Source organism: Corylus avellana, chromosome 1 (genome assembly GCF_965113065.1).
Source record: "Corylus avellana chromosome 1, dhCorAvel1.hap1.2, whole genome shotgun sequence".
Taxonomy (NCBI): Eukaryota; Viridiplantae; Streptophyta; class Magnoliopsida; order Fagales; family Betulaceae; genus Corylus; species Corylus avellana.
Window position 1 is genome coordinate 13,091,111 of NC_142490.1, and position 15,846 is coordinate 13,106,956.

The window sequence follows — 15,846 nt, forward strand, 5'->3', positions numbered from 1 at the left end:
AACTGAGCAGGTGGTACAGTCCCTACAAATTTACTTCCCGACAGAGACATAGCCAGTCTTGAGAATGGGCAGGGCCCTTGGCTGAAAAAATTTAATGGGCAGGGGTCCATTAGCAAGCAAAAAAAAAAAAAAAAAACCATAAAAAATTGTTTTTAGTTACCTTTGACAAAAAAAATTGTCATTTGGGGGGCCCTGGCCTTGCAAGTCCCCCCTTTCCTCCGTCCCTGCTTCCCGACATATTGTAGTTCGATCTTATTAGAGAGAGAGAACCAATTAAATCTAGTGATCCTCAATTGATGGGTATGTGTGGACCACATTTCCCCACTGTGATCCCCGATTATTTTAACATTAGAAATGTCGAGTATTTTTAACTTGTTCAAATTTTTTTATTTTTTATTTTTTTATAAATTTAATAAATCAACTATTAGATTTGTGAGACTTATTATTAACTTATATAAGATTCACATAAATTTACAAATCTAATGGTTGATTTGTATTAATCTATTCACTATATATATGGTTAAAACTTAAAAGACAATTAAAAAATAATAAATTTTATTATTCCACCTTTTTTATTTTGAAGTTCTGCAGAGTTTAATTCCAGGCCAAGTTTATCTCATTAGTGAGTCGTAATCTTAATATATAGCATGACAAAATTAGTCCTAGATTTAAATTAAATTCCAGTTCTCTTTCCTATTGTTTTCTCGTGCTTAATTAAAACTGCTTTTGGTCGTCATTAATTAACACAAATCACTCATTCAAAACTTACATATATTGCGTACGTAAGAGAAGCCAAATACAATTAGTGGCGTTCGAGACGCTAGCTAGCTTTTCAGAGAAAACTGACATATATATATATATATATATCCATGCCACCAATTTAATCTCCTCCGATCCGTAGGCAAAGTACTTAGAAGCAAAAACCAAGATCCAACTTAGATAAGAGTCATCAGAAGATCCATCAACTACAAAGACGAAGCTGGGAGACAAAATCACCCATTTATTTATTCTCACGCTACAAGATCCTCCAGAGGAAACCCTCCAGTACTTCTCCATCAACCTCACTTTATGCTGCAACAAGGAATTACAAGCCACATATCATACAGAAAAGAGTTACAAACATTCCATAAAAAATAACAAAATAAAAAAGGAAAAGTAACTTCTCTTATGCCCCTTTTTAGAGTATAAGCGGTCTTACAATTATAACTTTGAAATGTAAAAATTTGCAATATTGGTGTCCGATGTTTTAATATCTTTTAATTTCACCGCTTTGCCCAGAATGCCTCAATTATTTAAAAAATGAAACGGCGGGGCCTTTTTGAATTCTCTCTTTGTTTTCTCATTTAATAATAAAGGGATTTTGGGCATTTTCAAAAAATTGGGTGAAATTAAAAGAGATCACTACATATGAAAAATAAAAAAATAAAAAATAAATAAAGATTTCCTGCAAATCGGATTAGAGGAACAATCTTTTAAAAAAACTTATGTCCCTTAGATAGCAAGGCGTTTTTTTTTTTATTTATTTATTTATTTTTTGACATGTCCGTACAAGAGGGGGGGGGGAGAGATTCGAACTAGTGACCTCCACTTCAATAGGTGTGGTCTCAGCCGATTGAGCTACCTCTTGGGGACAGCAACGCGTTTTTTTAATAACATGTAAAATGCATATACTTTTTTAATAAAATTTCTTTTAACTTCGTCGTTATTATTAAAAAAAAATAAAATGCTACGGTTTCTCCTGATTCAATGTGAATATTATTTTCTAAAAAGGTAGGAAAAAAAAAAAAACGTGTTTTTACTTTCTTTATTGTTTTTTTAGAAAATAATATTATCGAACTAGGAAAGTATTAGGAGAACACTTAATATTCTTTATTAAAAAAATATGTGCAAAACACATTGTGAAGGGACACATTATTTTTATAAATTCCTCAAAATCAGCTTGAAAAAGAACTGCCTCATGGAATACTGAGATTACAAATTTTCGAATTTCGAGATTATAATTGCAAAATCGCTTATATATGGGAGATGGAAGTAGTGAAGATTCTCCAAGAATAAAATTTACTAAAAGCAAAGAGGTCTAGAGAAAGGCAGTGATATATACTTGTTGCAGTCTGAAGAGGGGCTGATCTTGTAGGGAAGGTTGACGCCACATTTGTTAGGAAGTCCAGCTGCGAGCCCAAGATTGTAACTGGTGTATGGAATCCCGTTAATGGCTTGCTTTAGGCATTTACAAACGCTCTGGCGGTCAGCCGTGGTTTTAGCCGCATTGTAGAGGGACTTGATCCCGCTGCAGCAGGCGGCGGCCACAGAGCCACCGTTGGCTACATAAGAAATGCATGGCGTCAGGTTTCTAACAACCTGGTCGCATGATAAGTCCGCTTTGGCGCCCTTAGGTGCACTTATCGCCATGCACGCAAGCACCAAGCAACTCAGCTTAAACACAACAGAGCTAGCCATGTTCAAGACTCTTATCAGAATTCCTAGTTTTAAGGTAATTTTGAGAGCTCCTAGATTGGTGTTTATATAATGAATGCAGATGGTGGTGCATGTCGGAAGATATTTTATTTGTTTTCATGGGGGAGATTGTTTGGTAGTTGGGTTAATTAGTGTTCTCTGGTGGAATTTGGTTCGGTGTGTTAAATGCTCTACTTCTTTGGAGAGGAAGCAAGAGTCAAAAATTTGAAATTACTGCTTTGCATGTGAGAATCGTACCAAAACTGAGCGACTTTCTTAAATGAGGACAATAATGGTAGCTGGGGTGGGATTAAATGGAGTCCAACCAGTAAAATGTGAAAATGTATACGTAATTCATTTATCTTCTTTGTTAGTACTATTTTTTAAAAAATTATTTTTATTTTTTATGTCACATAAATTATTTTTTATTATTATTAAAATAAAAAAAATTAATTACAAAACATTTTTTTTTTTTACTTTTCATATATATATATATATATATATATATATATATATAGGGGAAACTTCACTAAGGCCCCCTGAACTTCCGGCCGATTTTGCAGACCCCCCCTGAACTTCAAAAACTCTCATTTTGGACCGTTAAACTTCCATTTTCTCTCACTTTGGACCCTTCCGTCAGTTTTCAACGTTAGATTTAACGGTTTGACTTTTTTATACCCATTATACCCTTCGTTAAAACTACACCGTTTTGGATCTCTAAAAATTACAATTCACTCAGCCCAAAACGACGTCGTTTTGGGCATTAACTTTTTTGTTATGTTTTTTTTTAAAAAAAAAAAAAAAAAGAAAGCAAAAATTAAAAAAAAAAAAAAAAAAAAAAAAAAAAAAAAGAGTAATATCGAGGTGGCTCCAGCCACCCCTTGGCCAAAATGGGGTGGCCGGACCACCCCATTTTTGGCCAAGGGGGTGGCTGGAGCCACCCCCTGGCCGATCTGGGGGTGGTCGAACCACCCCCATGGCCAAGGGGGTGGTCCGGCCACCCCCTTTGCGAAAAAAAAAAAAAAAAAAAAAGAGGGGGGATCGGTGCATTTGGGGTGGCCGGACCACCCCCAAGGGGCTGGGGGTGGTTTCGGCCACCCCATACGGCCGGTATGGGGTGGCCGAAACCAACCCCAACCCCAACCCCATGGGGGTGGTCCGGCCACCCCAAATGCACCGATCCCCCCCTTTTTTTTTTTTTCCCAAGGAGGTGGCCGGACCACCCCCTTGGCCATGGGGGTGGTCGAACCACCCCCAGATCGGCCAGGGGGTGGCTCCAGCCACCCCCTTGGCCAAAAATGGGGTGGTCCGATCACCCCATTTTGGCCAAGCCCGATCCTTCTCCACCTTTTTTTTTTTTTTTTTTTTTTTCTTTGCTTTTTTTTTTTTTAAAAAAAAAATAAATAATAATAATAATAATAATAATAATAATGCCAAAAACGGTGTCGTTTTGGGCTAGAGTGGGTGCTGTAGTTTTGGGCATTTTCGGAATTTCAAGTGGGCTGGGTAGGGGTATAATGGGCATTTAACATTAAAAACTAACAGATGGGTCTAAAGTGAGAGAAAATGGAAGTTTAAGGGTCCAAAATGAGAGTTTTTGAAGTTAGGGGGGGTCTGCAAAATCGGCCGGAAGTTCAGGGGGCCTTAGTGAAGTTTCCCCATATATATATTTAGAATAACTTTACTGAAGATCCCAAATCCCTCCTAAACTTCAAAATCGCTCAATTTAGTCCCTTGAACTTTCAATTGCTCTCAATTTGAATTCCTCCGTCAAATTTAGAAGTTAAAAATATCAAAAAAGACCAAAATATCCCTAATTTTTGTTTTTTTTAATAAAAAAATTAAGGGTAAAGTTGAAATTTTATAAAAAAAAAAATTCAAGGGTATAAACGTTATTTAACGTTTAAGATTCGATGGAGGGGTCTAAATTGATTGCAATTGAAAGTTTAGGGGACTAAATTGAGATATTTTAAAATTTGAAGAAGGTTTGTCAAATCGGATAAAAGTTCAAAGGTTTTAAGTGAAGTTATCCTTATATATTTTTTACATCAATTAAATCTTACTATAGTTTCAACCTTCAGCTGGCCACCAAACAGTAATTATCGGATGTCAAACAGCCCCACAAATACTGCATAAAAATAAATGAAGCATCCACAAAAAATTTAACAAGACAGCAGGTGTTGTTTGAAGTCTAAATTGGATCTTTCGAGTTTGACTAATCCCCTCTCTCGAGTGTTTTTTTTTGCCATTAATGCCGTATATAAGGTCGAAATCACCATTCTGCAATGTTGTACATTTTAGGAAGAAATATCAAATGGGAGTAACTCTAAAGTACTATCATTTTGTGCAAACATGCCTTTTCTTCACCTATCTGTCATATGGTCACCAATCTTGATTGCACAATGGTTGAATGGTCGGTTTAGTCATCTATATAAAATGAAACCATCCTGACAGCAAGGGTCATCAAAACTTAGAGAAAGACAATCGTTGTTCACAAAATCACAGGACAATCACAACCACACGTAACGGACATTAAGTGAGAAAAGATAGAGAGAAAGTTCGCAAACAAGTGTGGGAGAGTGGCTACAGTACTGACTTATATACTCCCATGCGTAAGTGTTAAAGCCCCTTAAAAAAAACATAAAAATTTCCACGTCAATTTAGCTCATGTCACGTACGTCATTACTTATATATTTATCTATAAGTATATTAATTGCACTTACGTTAGGGTGAAAAAATCAAATTGCTGACATGGACAAGACATGCATATATAGTATTACAAACCCCATTCCTTGCTCAATGACTCCAAATGATTCATTCAATAGTTTTCAACATTAAAAATAGTTTTCAAGATTAACACCCTTGAAAAATTCTTCCAAACCTTTATGATTACACATGTCAATTTTGTGTGAGATATTTACGTTTATTGATGGCTCATAGCATTTTACAGGAGCTACAATCATTGATTTTATTGTATATATATCCATACACCCATCAATTTATTGGTACACCACTATACCATATTTAACATTTCAAGCTTCGAGTAGAGATACTCCTAGTGTTTTGGAAGAAAGCTCTGCGCAATCTTCCCACCCCCACCGTTAGGATAAAACCCGCCAGGTTTGTACTCATTGCCACTTCCATATATTATCCTCAAGATCTCCGGCGGCGTCCGAGCATACGAACGGGAGTTAGAATCAGCAGAGAGGACATTGCTATGCGTACGATTTTCGGCCCCAAAAAAGAAAGGTATTTTTACGCCTTCATCTTTGTTGCCACACCTGCCTAACTTGTTTCTGAGCCAAGAGATTCTGTTCGTAAACGTAGATACGGTCAGGTTATATGGCAGCACCTTCTGATCGGCTCTCTCGTATAATAGTGTTCTTATAACCGCATCTTGTCCAGCCTCAACGCCCAAAAGTGACGCCACCAACTACCAAGAGAGAATATTGATTAGTTATAGGGTGATACTTACATGGTTGAAAGAAAATGGTTTAAGCACTTGTGATAAATAATAATTAGCCTCCAACATCTAGGCTACAACAATTCTATATGATCTCAATCCCATCCTTGAGGTCCTTCTATTCCCACACACTATTTTCCTCCGAAACTACTCAAATTATATGAAAATATCAGAAATATTTGGTGACTTTCCATATGGGACAAACGTGAAAAAATGTGTTTTAACCCCTTTTCAGGGTTGGAAACAAATTCATGTTTTTAACTGAATATATTGCTTGACAGAAAATTATTATTTTACGCCAAAACAAAACGGGCTTTATTATGCCATTAGAGAAACTATTCTAGTTCAAATCTTATATCTGTCATTAATCTTGATACCGTATCAATGAAATATTAATTTTCTCTATTGAGTGTCATCACTTATTAATGCCACGTGTGGGGAAGAGTGTTAGAATATAATTAAATCAACTACTTTCTATCAGCTTAAAATGAGTACTAGTAGAGGTTCTTACACTTCGAGAAGTTTCGTTGGTAAGGCTTGGAATGGTGCCAACATAACCCACGAGTCCTACATAAGGGATTGCATAACATGCTAAGAGATAGTGGACTGTATCATAGTAAGGGTCAAATGGAGGGTTCAATTTGAAACCAACTGCTTTGTCAAATAAGTTTGCAAAACTCTGAGGGCTAAGATCCAACTTGGACCTTGGAATTCCTCCTATTGATGTAATTATAGCCCTGAAAAATCATTGTCAATTTATTAAATATTGTTTATCTACTAAAATGAAAGAAAAATGGAGGAGATTACAAAGTAAATGAAAATAAATCAAATATATTTTTTCATCTATCGAACCTGAGATGACCGACTTCCTGGTATGCAAATTCCTCAATGATCTTACCAACTACAGGCTCAAGATTGGCCTTCTTAGCACCAACAGGAGGTGGACCACCAGCAGCAAAAGTTGGAGCGATGGCGTCGAGTCCTTTACCAAGTGCACCATACAAGAAAAATTCAGCTTCAAGAAATTCAAGGTTAAAAGCAAATTGAATCCGGTCAATATCATCAGCAACAATTGGCCCACAGTTGGGATTACCCAAGACGTGACTAAGCTTCAATGAAATAAGAAAGATAAAGGCATAAAAGGAAGGGCTGGCCATTGTTTATAATGTTTAAAGCACGCAGCTTAGGTGAGATGTGCATGTTTGAGGTATGCATTAGCAGCTTATATAGAGAAGAATTGTTAGGGATGAGATTAGGAAGAATGAGATATGTTTAGTATTTGAGTTGGAATTATTAGAATTAGGTTATTTAAAATTAGTATTGGGATTAATTAGGACTTCTTATCCATCAGTTTAGGTGTCATCCTATAAATTGCATTCTATTTAAAGATCAATTTGTTGTTAATAAAAAAAAAAATTAAGATAAAGTATTTGTGAATCTATTGTATGATCTGTCGCCTTGAATGGAGTTTTGAGTCGCCGCATATAATGGCGACCCGTAAAGATAGCATTTATAATTTCCTTAATTTTCAGTTTATTGGCAGTCAACCTTGGCTCAGTGCTATACCTACATACTTTTCGGTATTTGGATCTTGCCGGTAAGATTTGAGGTTAGAGCTATTTTGGAACTTAAGTGCCTTTTTCTTTGTTTTTTTCACACTACAACTGAGTCTTGGGTGCCCCTGAGTGCAGACCAATTTGGACAGAACATGGAGATTTTGAAAGCTGAGTTTTTCTTTAACGGTTTTAAAAATCAAAACATTTTTTAAATCTGATCCATGATATATATATAATCACCATATGCATTGCTTACATTTCACAAATCTGATAATGTGTGTATGCTTTTTGTGTAGGTCACTCTAGCTAGATATGAATATAACTATGGATATACCTCTTCACTAGATGAATCTATATTCGATAAAGTTTTTCTTTAGGGAAAAATATAATTTAGCCCCCTAAATTACCAGTCATTTTCATTTTAGCCTCCTAATGTTCAAAAAAGTGATAAAATAGCCCCCAAACTACCAAATAGTTGCAATTTGGCTACTCCATTAGTCATTACCGTCAAATATGATGAAAAATTCAAAACTATGTCGTTTTGGCAAGGTTAAGTTACTAAAATGCCCTTTTGAAAAAAAAAAAAAAAAATTTAAAAATGCCCACCAAAACGACGTCATTTTGAGGGAAAAAAAACCCGGTGGTTTCCAGCCACCCCCATTGCATCAATATCTCTCTTAAACTACTAAAAATTTTTAATTCTTTCATAATTCTTTCTTCTTCTTCGTCGATATTTTGTTGTGCATGTGGCCGATGTGAAATCTAACTAGCAAACGAGAAAATACTGGCAGCTGCCTCTAGCAGTACTCAAACCTTGCATAATTTGCATTATATGGGAACGCAGAAATATTTCGTTCCATCAAATCCGAGTGAGTTTATCTTCAAGAAGGACTTGGCATAAAAGAGCCATTTTGTGCCTTCCAATAATAGCTTGCCACAACATGTTGAAACACAAAAACACTATAAGCATAAAACAGCCGATTACCCATAAGAAAAGATAATCCTTTGAACAAAAGGACATTATTGACCATATCAAATCTTTGATGCTACATTTACACAGTAACACACAGCTTCTCTTCCGCGGCAACCAAAACTCTCCTCTCCTTGATTTTTTTTTTTTTTTAGTTTATGCGATCAGGCTTTGTGGCGATGACTCTAACATTTTTCATTTCTTTTTTCTTTGTTGATTTTTTAGAATGTTTTTCCTAAGGTTGTGGTGAATGGAGACGCCGCTGATTCTCTCTTCATTTCACTGTGAAATTGACTTTTCCAAATTGTAATGATTTTGTTAATTTTGTGGCCAATAAATTTGGTGTGAAAGGGGTTTTAAGCTAAATGTGTCTTAGTGCTCCAAACTAACATGGCCGGCAAGCTGTTATTGAAGGAATTAATCCTACTACCCAACACCCATGAAATGTGAAAAATAAGAAGAACTGCGGAATAACAAAGATTAAGTAATCAACATACGATACCAAGATTTAAGTGATTCGGCTTAATAATCTTACATTCATTGGCAGAGACAACCCGAAGAAAATTCACTATCAAAAGATGGAGTACAAAAATAAAAGAGAGAAAATCACTCAAATCTCAAAGCCCAAAACACCAAAATCTCACTATCACACAAGGGAGACTATTCTCAAAAGAGAAAACAAAAGACAAAAATACAAACTCTTCTTTTGCTGGAATAGATTGCGGCTGATCGCTATTTTTCTCTCTAACTCTGCAACACTTTTTCTTCTTCTCTCTTGTTTTTGGCTCCTCCAAAAAACCCAAGAAGAAAACACTACTTGCTTGATGCCCTTGCACACACTTTTAAGTTCTCTCTCTCATGCGGCAGACTTAACTTCTACGGCACTCTCTTCTCCTAACCTGCAGCCCACACTGAAAGTATTAAATATACTCCAAACTACACCTAGATGGGGGTGAATAGATGTTTATAAAAAACAACGCGGAATTAAAACTAAGAACCATGCACCAATTAATCACCAAAATATGTAAGGCAATAAAGGATATAGACACAGATATTTTGATGATGAAGTGAAAACCTTCGAAGAACTCTTTAAATGGAAAAACCACTCCATGGCAGCCAAACCCATGAAATCATGCACTATAGAAGAATGAGAAATTACAAGTTATTCATACTTACAAAACCTTTGTAATTGACACAGACTTATCTAGACAAGTGACCCTTCATGCCTTCTATCGAGGTAGTTCTCACAGAACCTCTAGAAACTTCTTCTATTGATTTCCCATGTCAGAACCTCTAACATGCTTTTTGATTGTCGTTGAAGAACAACTTCTCAAATATTAGCAACACTAAGAGAAATATAATACTCACGCTCTGAATTTCTAAAAATTCTCTCTTAGCACAACATAGAATTTTTCCCCTTAGTTACTTGAAAAAATCGTGCTTTGAAGAGCCCTATATAAAAGCAACTAAGAATTAGGTTTCCTTGTTGAAAAGGAGAACCTTTATATGAAAAATCCGAGGTAGCATTCAGACGTCTGACAGTCCAATTCGAACGCATCTAGAGTTATATAAAAATCCAAGCTAAAGTTTGAAAAATCTTAAAACGACAATTGACAACTTTCGTTCAGACAGACTGGATACTCGTTCGGACACGGCTAAGCTAAAGTTCATCTTTGTCATCTCTTGTCCCAACCCACAGTGAACGGCCTTGCGAATGGAGCTCTCGAAATAAACTATGTGCAACTCTCGTTCGGACGGCCCAACAAACCCCCTGCAAATGAAGGTCTCGGATTTTACTATGGACTGCATCCGTTCGGAGGTCTAGCAAACACCTAGCGAACGAAGCATCATACCTTCTCTTGTATCATTAGCCTTTCAAATGCCAGGAAACACTCTAGCAAATGAGGCCTTCTAGAAAACATGCAGAGGCTTGCCGTATCAACTTCACCGAATGCTCTTGCACACCGAAGCTCCACATAAAGAAAACTTACAAATTTTGAGCACTAAATTAGCCAATAAAAAATAACTAACACACACTTTCTCTTGTGCGGTTTTATGCTTGTCGCATTGCACCATTCCACACGGACACAACATGTCCTTTTATAAGAGCACTAAGTTGGTGCCAAGTCCAAGTCGAAGGTCATCTAATACTCTGAAAGGAAAACAAATTCCAAGAGCAATTGGGATTGAGAATGAAACATGAAAAAAAGGAATTCTCTTTTAAAGCCAATGGATCCCACTTCAAGACTTGTTAATTCAAGTCACTCCATAACACAAAGAAGCTCTGTTATGCCAGGTCCTAATAGAAGTTTAATCTCAATTCAACTGGGGTGATGTAAGAAGAGAAGTGAATTTTAGATTAATTTCTACGTTCTTTGTGATTCCATTTTATTTCGTATCACTTTTGACTTGTGTGCATAGGGTGAACTGGTTGTGGCATCCATTCCACCACAACTTGTATGCATCGTTCAATTAGGCTAAAATCTAACCATAACATTAATGCACATGCAACAAAGTTCTAAAGTTTTCCATTTTATGGTATGTTTGCTTGGACTTTTTCCATAACAGGAGCCTCATCTGATTATGACAAACGTCATAACATATTGGGGTAATTACATTTTCCGCCCATCAACTATAACTCATTGTCACTTTGCCCCATGAACTGACAACCATACTTCCCGACCCTATCAAACTACAATTTTGTGCCCAAAACCCCCTTCTATTAGTCAAAGGTGTTAACTTAGACGGTCAACCTGTAACGTGCGCCCCACATGCCATTTTATCAATTTTTATACCACTTTTGCCCTTGCTTTGAATTATTAAAGCAAGCTGGCCCATTTCACTATACTTACCACATGTAAGTGCATGATAGGGTGAGGAGAAAACAAAAAGATAAAACATAAATAGCAGCCTTCATCCACCTTCAAACCGCAGGCCATGGGTCATCTGCATCTGTGGGTTTTTTTTTTTCTTAATTTGATGCATCACGTCATCTCTTGAATGCATTGATGTGTTGGCTCAGATCCGAGTAATAGCCACCACTTTAGCCTCAAGTTCCTTCCAATCTCTATCAGCCATATCTTCTGGTTTCTTCCCATACAACACCTTCACCATCTTTTGTTGCACCAACAAATCCTTGATATGTCTCTGCCATAACCTGAAATTATCGGATTCATCGAACTTCATCACGTTGAATTTTGTAGAAGATGTACCAACCCCAGCCATCGTAGAATTATGCTCTGATACCAATTGTTGTTACAGTGCACAATACTGATGAACAATATAGAATCGAAAAGAGAGAGAGATTAAGTGAGAGAGTCGAGAAACTGATTTAACGTGGTTTGGTAATGTGCTTACGTCCACAAAGAAATGACTGTATTTTACTCTTAATGATTCAGGGTTACATCATAACATATATATAGGAAAAACCCTAAACCCTAATTGTACAGATGTATTTTGGAAATTTCCAAAATACCCTGTACCGTATGGTGAACGTCGCTCTACGCCCGTCTACTTGGCCTTCCACTAGTGTTAATATAAGCCACTAGTTCCAACAACTTTCTTAATTTTTAATAATCATTCTGTTTCTTCCAACCTATAGAATCTCTCATAAACAATCTTCCAGTCTATATCTAATGGAGCTTTTTGGCTTGGATTCCCCATTCAAATCATCAGATATGGACAAATTTGTGTCCTATAAGTTCCAATTCATGCTCTGAAGTTGAAAAAGTTGCCGCAAAACCTTATTACCGAGAGGCCCAAGAAGCATGTTGGGGTGGAATTGTGTGCCATGAGGCAGCTGATTTAGCAGAGAGACGAAGGAATTGTTGTTGTCATCCATCCCTCTTGAGCGTTCGCTATTAAGATAGCTGTGGAATCGCTTCCCAGAGGAAGACCCCCCCATCGGCCCTCTCGTCATTTCATTCCAAAATTGTGATGGTAGCGTGCGTTTCACCGCCAGTGTGTGTTTGGAGCTTGAAGAGGCTAGCTGATGAGAAATATTGGAAGCGATGTTTTGCTGCTGCATGCCTTCGGCTGTTAATATCCCATCAAAATAATTCTCATCGTTTTCAAGTAATGAGCCGTAGTTTGCAGTGTAAAATAGTGTGATGTACACAGGAGGCTCCTAGCCATTTTGGTTATGCTCACTAGTGTAGTGTAACTTGTATTTAGTCATATGGTGGGACCATCAACATTGGAAGAACTATTTTGTTGGCTCACGTGATTTATGGTTTCCTAGTTAGTTTTCGAATCTTTTTTTTCCTTGTAGGATTGGTACTTGGTATTCGCTTTCAACTTGGACTTTGACTCCTTCTCCACGTTGGTTTCGGAGTTTTTTTTTTTTACCGACTTCATACAATATAAAAGGGAGGCTTTGCTACATAGCAAAGTGGAGGGAAAAAAAAAATGCATTGTGTGCCATACAAGAGAAGTGTTAAGGTTCAACAATGCCGTTGTTCTGCTCACTTGGATGGCTCTTAGATACCTTGTGGGGTGCGATTTCGAATGCCGTAAAAGGATTTGGCTTCCCTCATTGGACATTAATTGGTTTTCAGATGAAATGGTCAAAGGCCCGATCCTACAAATGGTATTAGAGACAGGGTCATGAGTTCGAGTCGCAAGAGCGTCATGTTGAGGGAGGGATTGTTAAGGTTCAACAGTGCCGCTTCTCTACTCACTTGGACAGCTCTTAGATACCTTGCGGGGTGCGATTTCGAATGCCATAAAATAATTTGGCTTCCCTCATTAGACACCAATTGATTTTCAGATGAGATGGTCAAAGGCCCAATCCTACAAGAAGAGAAGCCAAAGTCGGTGTTTTTCTTCTTGGGTTTAATTTTGTAAGATAAACAAGAAAGAAAAAAACACAAGAAGCCTATTTGTCCTTTGTCCATTACTAGGCACTTGTGTGAGAGAGTGAGTTTTGGGTGTATTGAGGCTTTGGGTTCTTAGTGGTTTTTTTTTCTCCCCACAACTCTTGTACTCCATATTTTAAGAAGAACCACTTAAATCTTGGCGTTGTGTGTGATTGCCTAATCTTTATTATTTCTTATTTTTTTTTAGCATCTCAAAGTCTTGGGAAATAGTTGTAATTTCTTAACACTCACTTCACACCAATTGATGTGACATGTGCCGAATGACCACTTAAAATAACCAAACCTTCCACGTTAATTCGAATCATGTCACGTCATTGGTAATTTGGTATGAAATGGATATGGTAAAATGGTCATGGAGAATATATTTATGTATTAGCATATTAATTGCACATATGTTTGGGTGAAAACAATCAAATTGCTGATCTAGACAAGACACAATATTACAAATCTCCCCTTCCTTGATCAAATCGATGACTCATAATGATCATTCAATAGTTTTCAACATTAAAAGTAGTTTTCAAGACTAACACTTGGAAAATTCTTCCAAACCTTTATGATTACACATGTAACTTTGTGAAAGATATTGACATTTCTCGATGGCTCATAGCATTTTAAAGAAGCTAGAACCATTGATTTTATTGTAACATACAATTATCCATCCATCAATTTATTCGCACACCACAATAACATAATTAACATTCCGAGATTTGACTAGAAAGGCTCCTAGGCTTTTGGAAGAAAGCTCCTTGCGATGTTCCCACCTCCACCATTAGGATAAAACCCGCCAGGTTTGTACTCATTTCCACTTCCATATATTATCCTCAAGATCTCTGGTGGCGTCCGAGCATATGAACGGGAGTTAGAATCAGCGGAGAGGACATTGCTGTGTGTGCGATTTTCCGCTCCAAAAGAGAAAGGCACTTTTACGCCTTCATCTTTGTTGCCACACCCACCCAGCTTGTTTCTGAGCCTAGAGATTCTGTTTGTAAACGTAGCTACGGTCAGGTTATATGGAAGCACCTTCTGGTCAGCTCTCTCGTATAGTAGTGTTCTTATAACCGCATCTTGTCCGGCCTCAACGCCTAAAAGCGACGCCACCAGCTACGAAGGGAGAGTATTGATTAGTTATAGGGTGATACTCGCATGGTTGAAGGAAAATTGTTTAAGCTTTTCTAATAAATAGAAATTAGCCTCGGTCATGTAGACCACACACAATTCTATATGATCTCAATCCCATCCTCGAAGCCCTTCTATTCTCACATGATCTTCCACCAAAACTCCTCAAATTATATGAAAATATAAGAAATATTTGGTGACTTTCCATATGAGACAACTGTAGGAAAATTTGATTTAAACCTATTTTTGGGTTGTAAACAAATTAATGTTTTTAACTGAATACATTTTCTGACAGAAAATAAATATTTTGCGCCAAAACAAAAGGGGCTTTATTATGGTATCAGAGCAAATGTTGTAGTTCAAATCTTATATCTGTCATTCACCTTGATACCATATCAATCAAATATTAATTTTGTGTATTGAGCGTCATCACTTATTATTGCCACGTGTGGGGGAAAATGTTAGAATATAATTAAATCAACTACTTTCTATTATCTTAAAATGAGTATTAGTAGAGGTTCTTACACTTCGAGAAGTTTCGTTGGTAAGGCTTGGAATGGTGCCAACATAACCGACGAGTCCTACATAAGGGATTGCATAACATGCTAAGAGATAGTGAACTGTGTCATAGTAAGGGTCGAATGGAGGGTTCAATTTGAAACCAATTGCGTTGTCAAATAAGTTTGCAAAACTCTGAGGGCTAAGATCCAACTTCGACCTTGGAATTCCTCCTATTGATGTAATTATAGCCCTGAAAAGTCATTGTCAATTTATTAAATACTGTTTATTTGCTAAACTGAAAAAAAAAAAAAAAAAAAAAAAAAAAAAAAAAAAAAAACCGGGAGGAGATAGCAAAGTAAATGAAAATAAATCAAATATATATATATATAGAACCTGAGATGACCAACTTCCTGATATGCGAATTCCTCGATGATCTTGCCAACTTCAGGCTCAAGATTGGCCTTCTTAGCACCAACGGGAGGCGGACCACCTGCAGCAAATGTTGGAGCGATAGCATCGAGTCCTTTACCAAGTGCACCATACAAGAAAAATTCAGCTTCAAGGAATTCAAGGTTAAAAGCAAATTGAATCCGATCAATATCATTGGCAACAATTGGCCCACAGTTGGGAGTACCTAAGACCTGGCTAAGTTTCAGTGAAATAATAAAGATAAAGACGTAAAAGGAAGGGCTAGCCATTGTTTATAATGTCTAAAGCATGTAGCTTAGGTGAGATGTGAATGATTGAGGTATGCATTAGCAGCTTATATATATAGAGAAGAATTGTTAGGGATAAGATTAGGGTACATGAGATATATTTAGTATTTGAGTTAGAATTATTAGAATTAGGTTAATTAAAATTAGTATTTGGATTAATTAGGAATTCTTATATATCCATCAGTTTTGGTGT

At 36.8% G+C, this 15,846-nt stretch overlaps 2 protein-coding genes and 1 pseudogene across 2 annotated transcripts; all 3 read right to left on the reverse strand.

The window, feature by feature from the left end:
• Positions 1-754: 754 nt before the first annotated feature.
• On the reverse strand, positions 755-2,500 carry LOC132171512 (non-specific lipid-transfer protein 3). The gene is made up of 2 exons (XM_059582842.2): positions 2,102-2,500; positions 755-1,071 (listed from the first exon to the last, which is right to left on the reverse strand). The coding sequence occupies exons 1-2, from the start codon at positions 2,455-2,457 to the stop codon at positions 1,062-1,064; spliced, it is 366 nt and encodes a 121-aa protein (XP_059438825.2). The 5' UTR covers positions 2,458-2,500; the 3' UTR covers positions 755-1,061.
• Positions 2,501-5,509: 3,009 nt separating this feature from the next.
• On the reverse strand, positions 5,510-7,074 carry LOC132172975 (ferritin-like catalase Nec2 pseudogene; annotated as a pseudogene).
• Positions 7,075-14,043: 6,969 nt separating this feature from the next.
• Positions 14,044-15,635, reverse strand: LOC132169124 (ferritin-like catalase Nec2). The gene is made up of 3 exons (XM_059580208.2): positions 15,331-15,635; positions 14,962-15,187; positions 14,044-14,421 (listed from the first exon to the last, which is right to left on the reverse strand). Exons 1-3 carry the CDS (start codon positions 15,633-15,635, stop codon positions 14,044-14,046), a joined length of 909 nt encoding a protein of 302 aa, XP_059436191.2.
• Positions 15,636-15,846: the final 211 nt, after the last annotated feature.

Coding starts and splice junctions, on each gene's coding strand:
- LOC132171512 (XM_059582842.2), bottom strand. CDS start 2,457: ATGGCTAGCTCTGTTGTGTTTAAGCTGAGTTGCTTGGTGCTTGCGTGC.
- LOC132169124 (XM_059580208.2), bottom strand. CDS start 15,635: ATGGCTAGCCCTTCCTTTTACGTCTTTATCTTTATTATTTCACTGAAA. Junction 15,188..15,330: donor CAGGAAGTTGGTCATCTCAG/GTTCTATATATA, acceptor ATGACTTTTCAG/GGCTATAATTACATCAATAG. Junction 14,422..14,961: donor CCAACGAAACTTCTCGAAGT/GTAAGAACCTCT, acceptor CTCCCTTCGTAG/CTGGTGGCGTCGCTTTTAGG.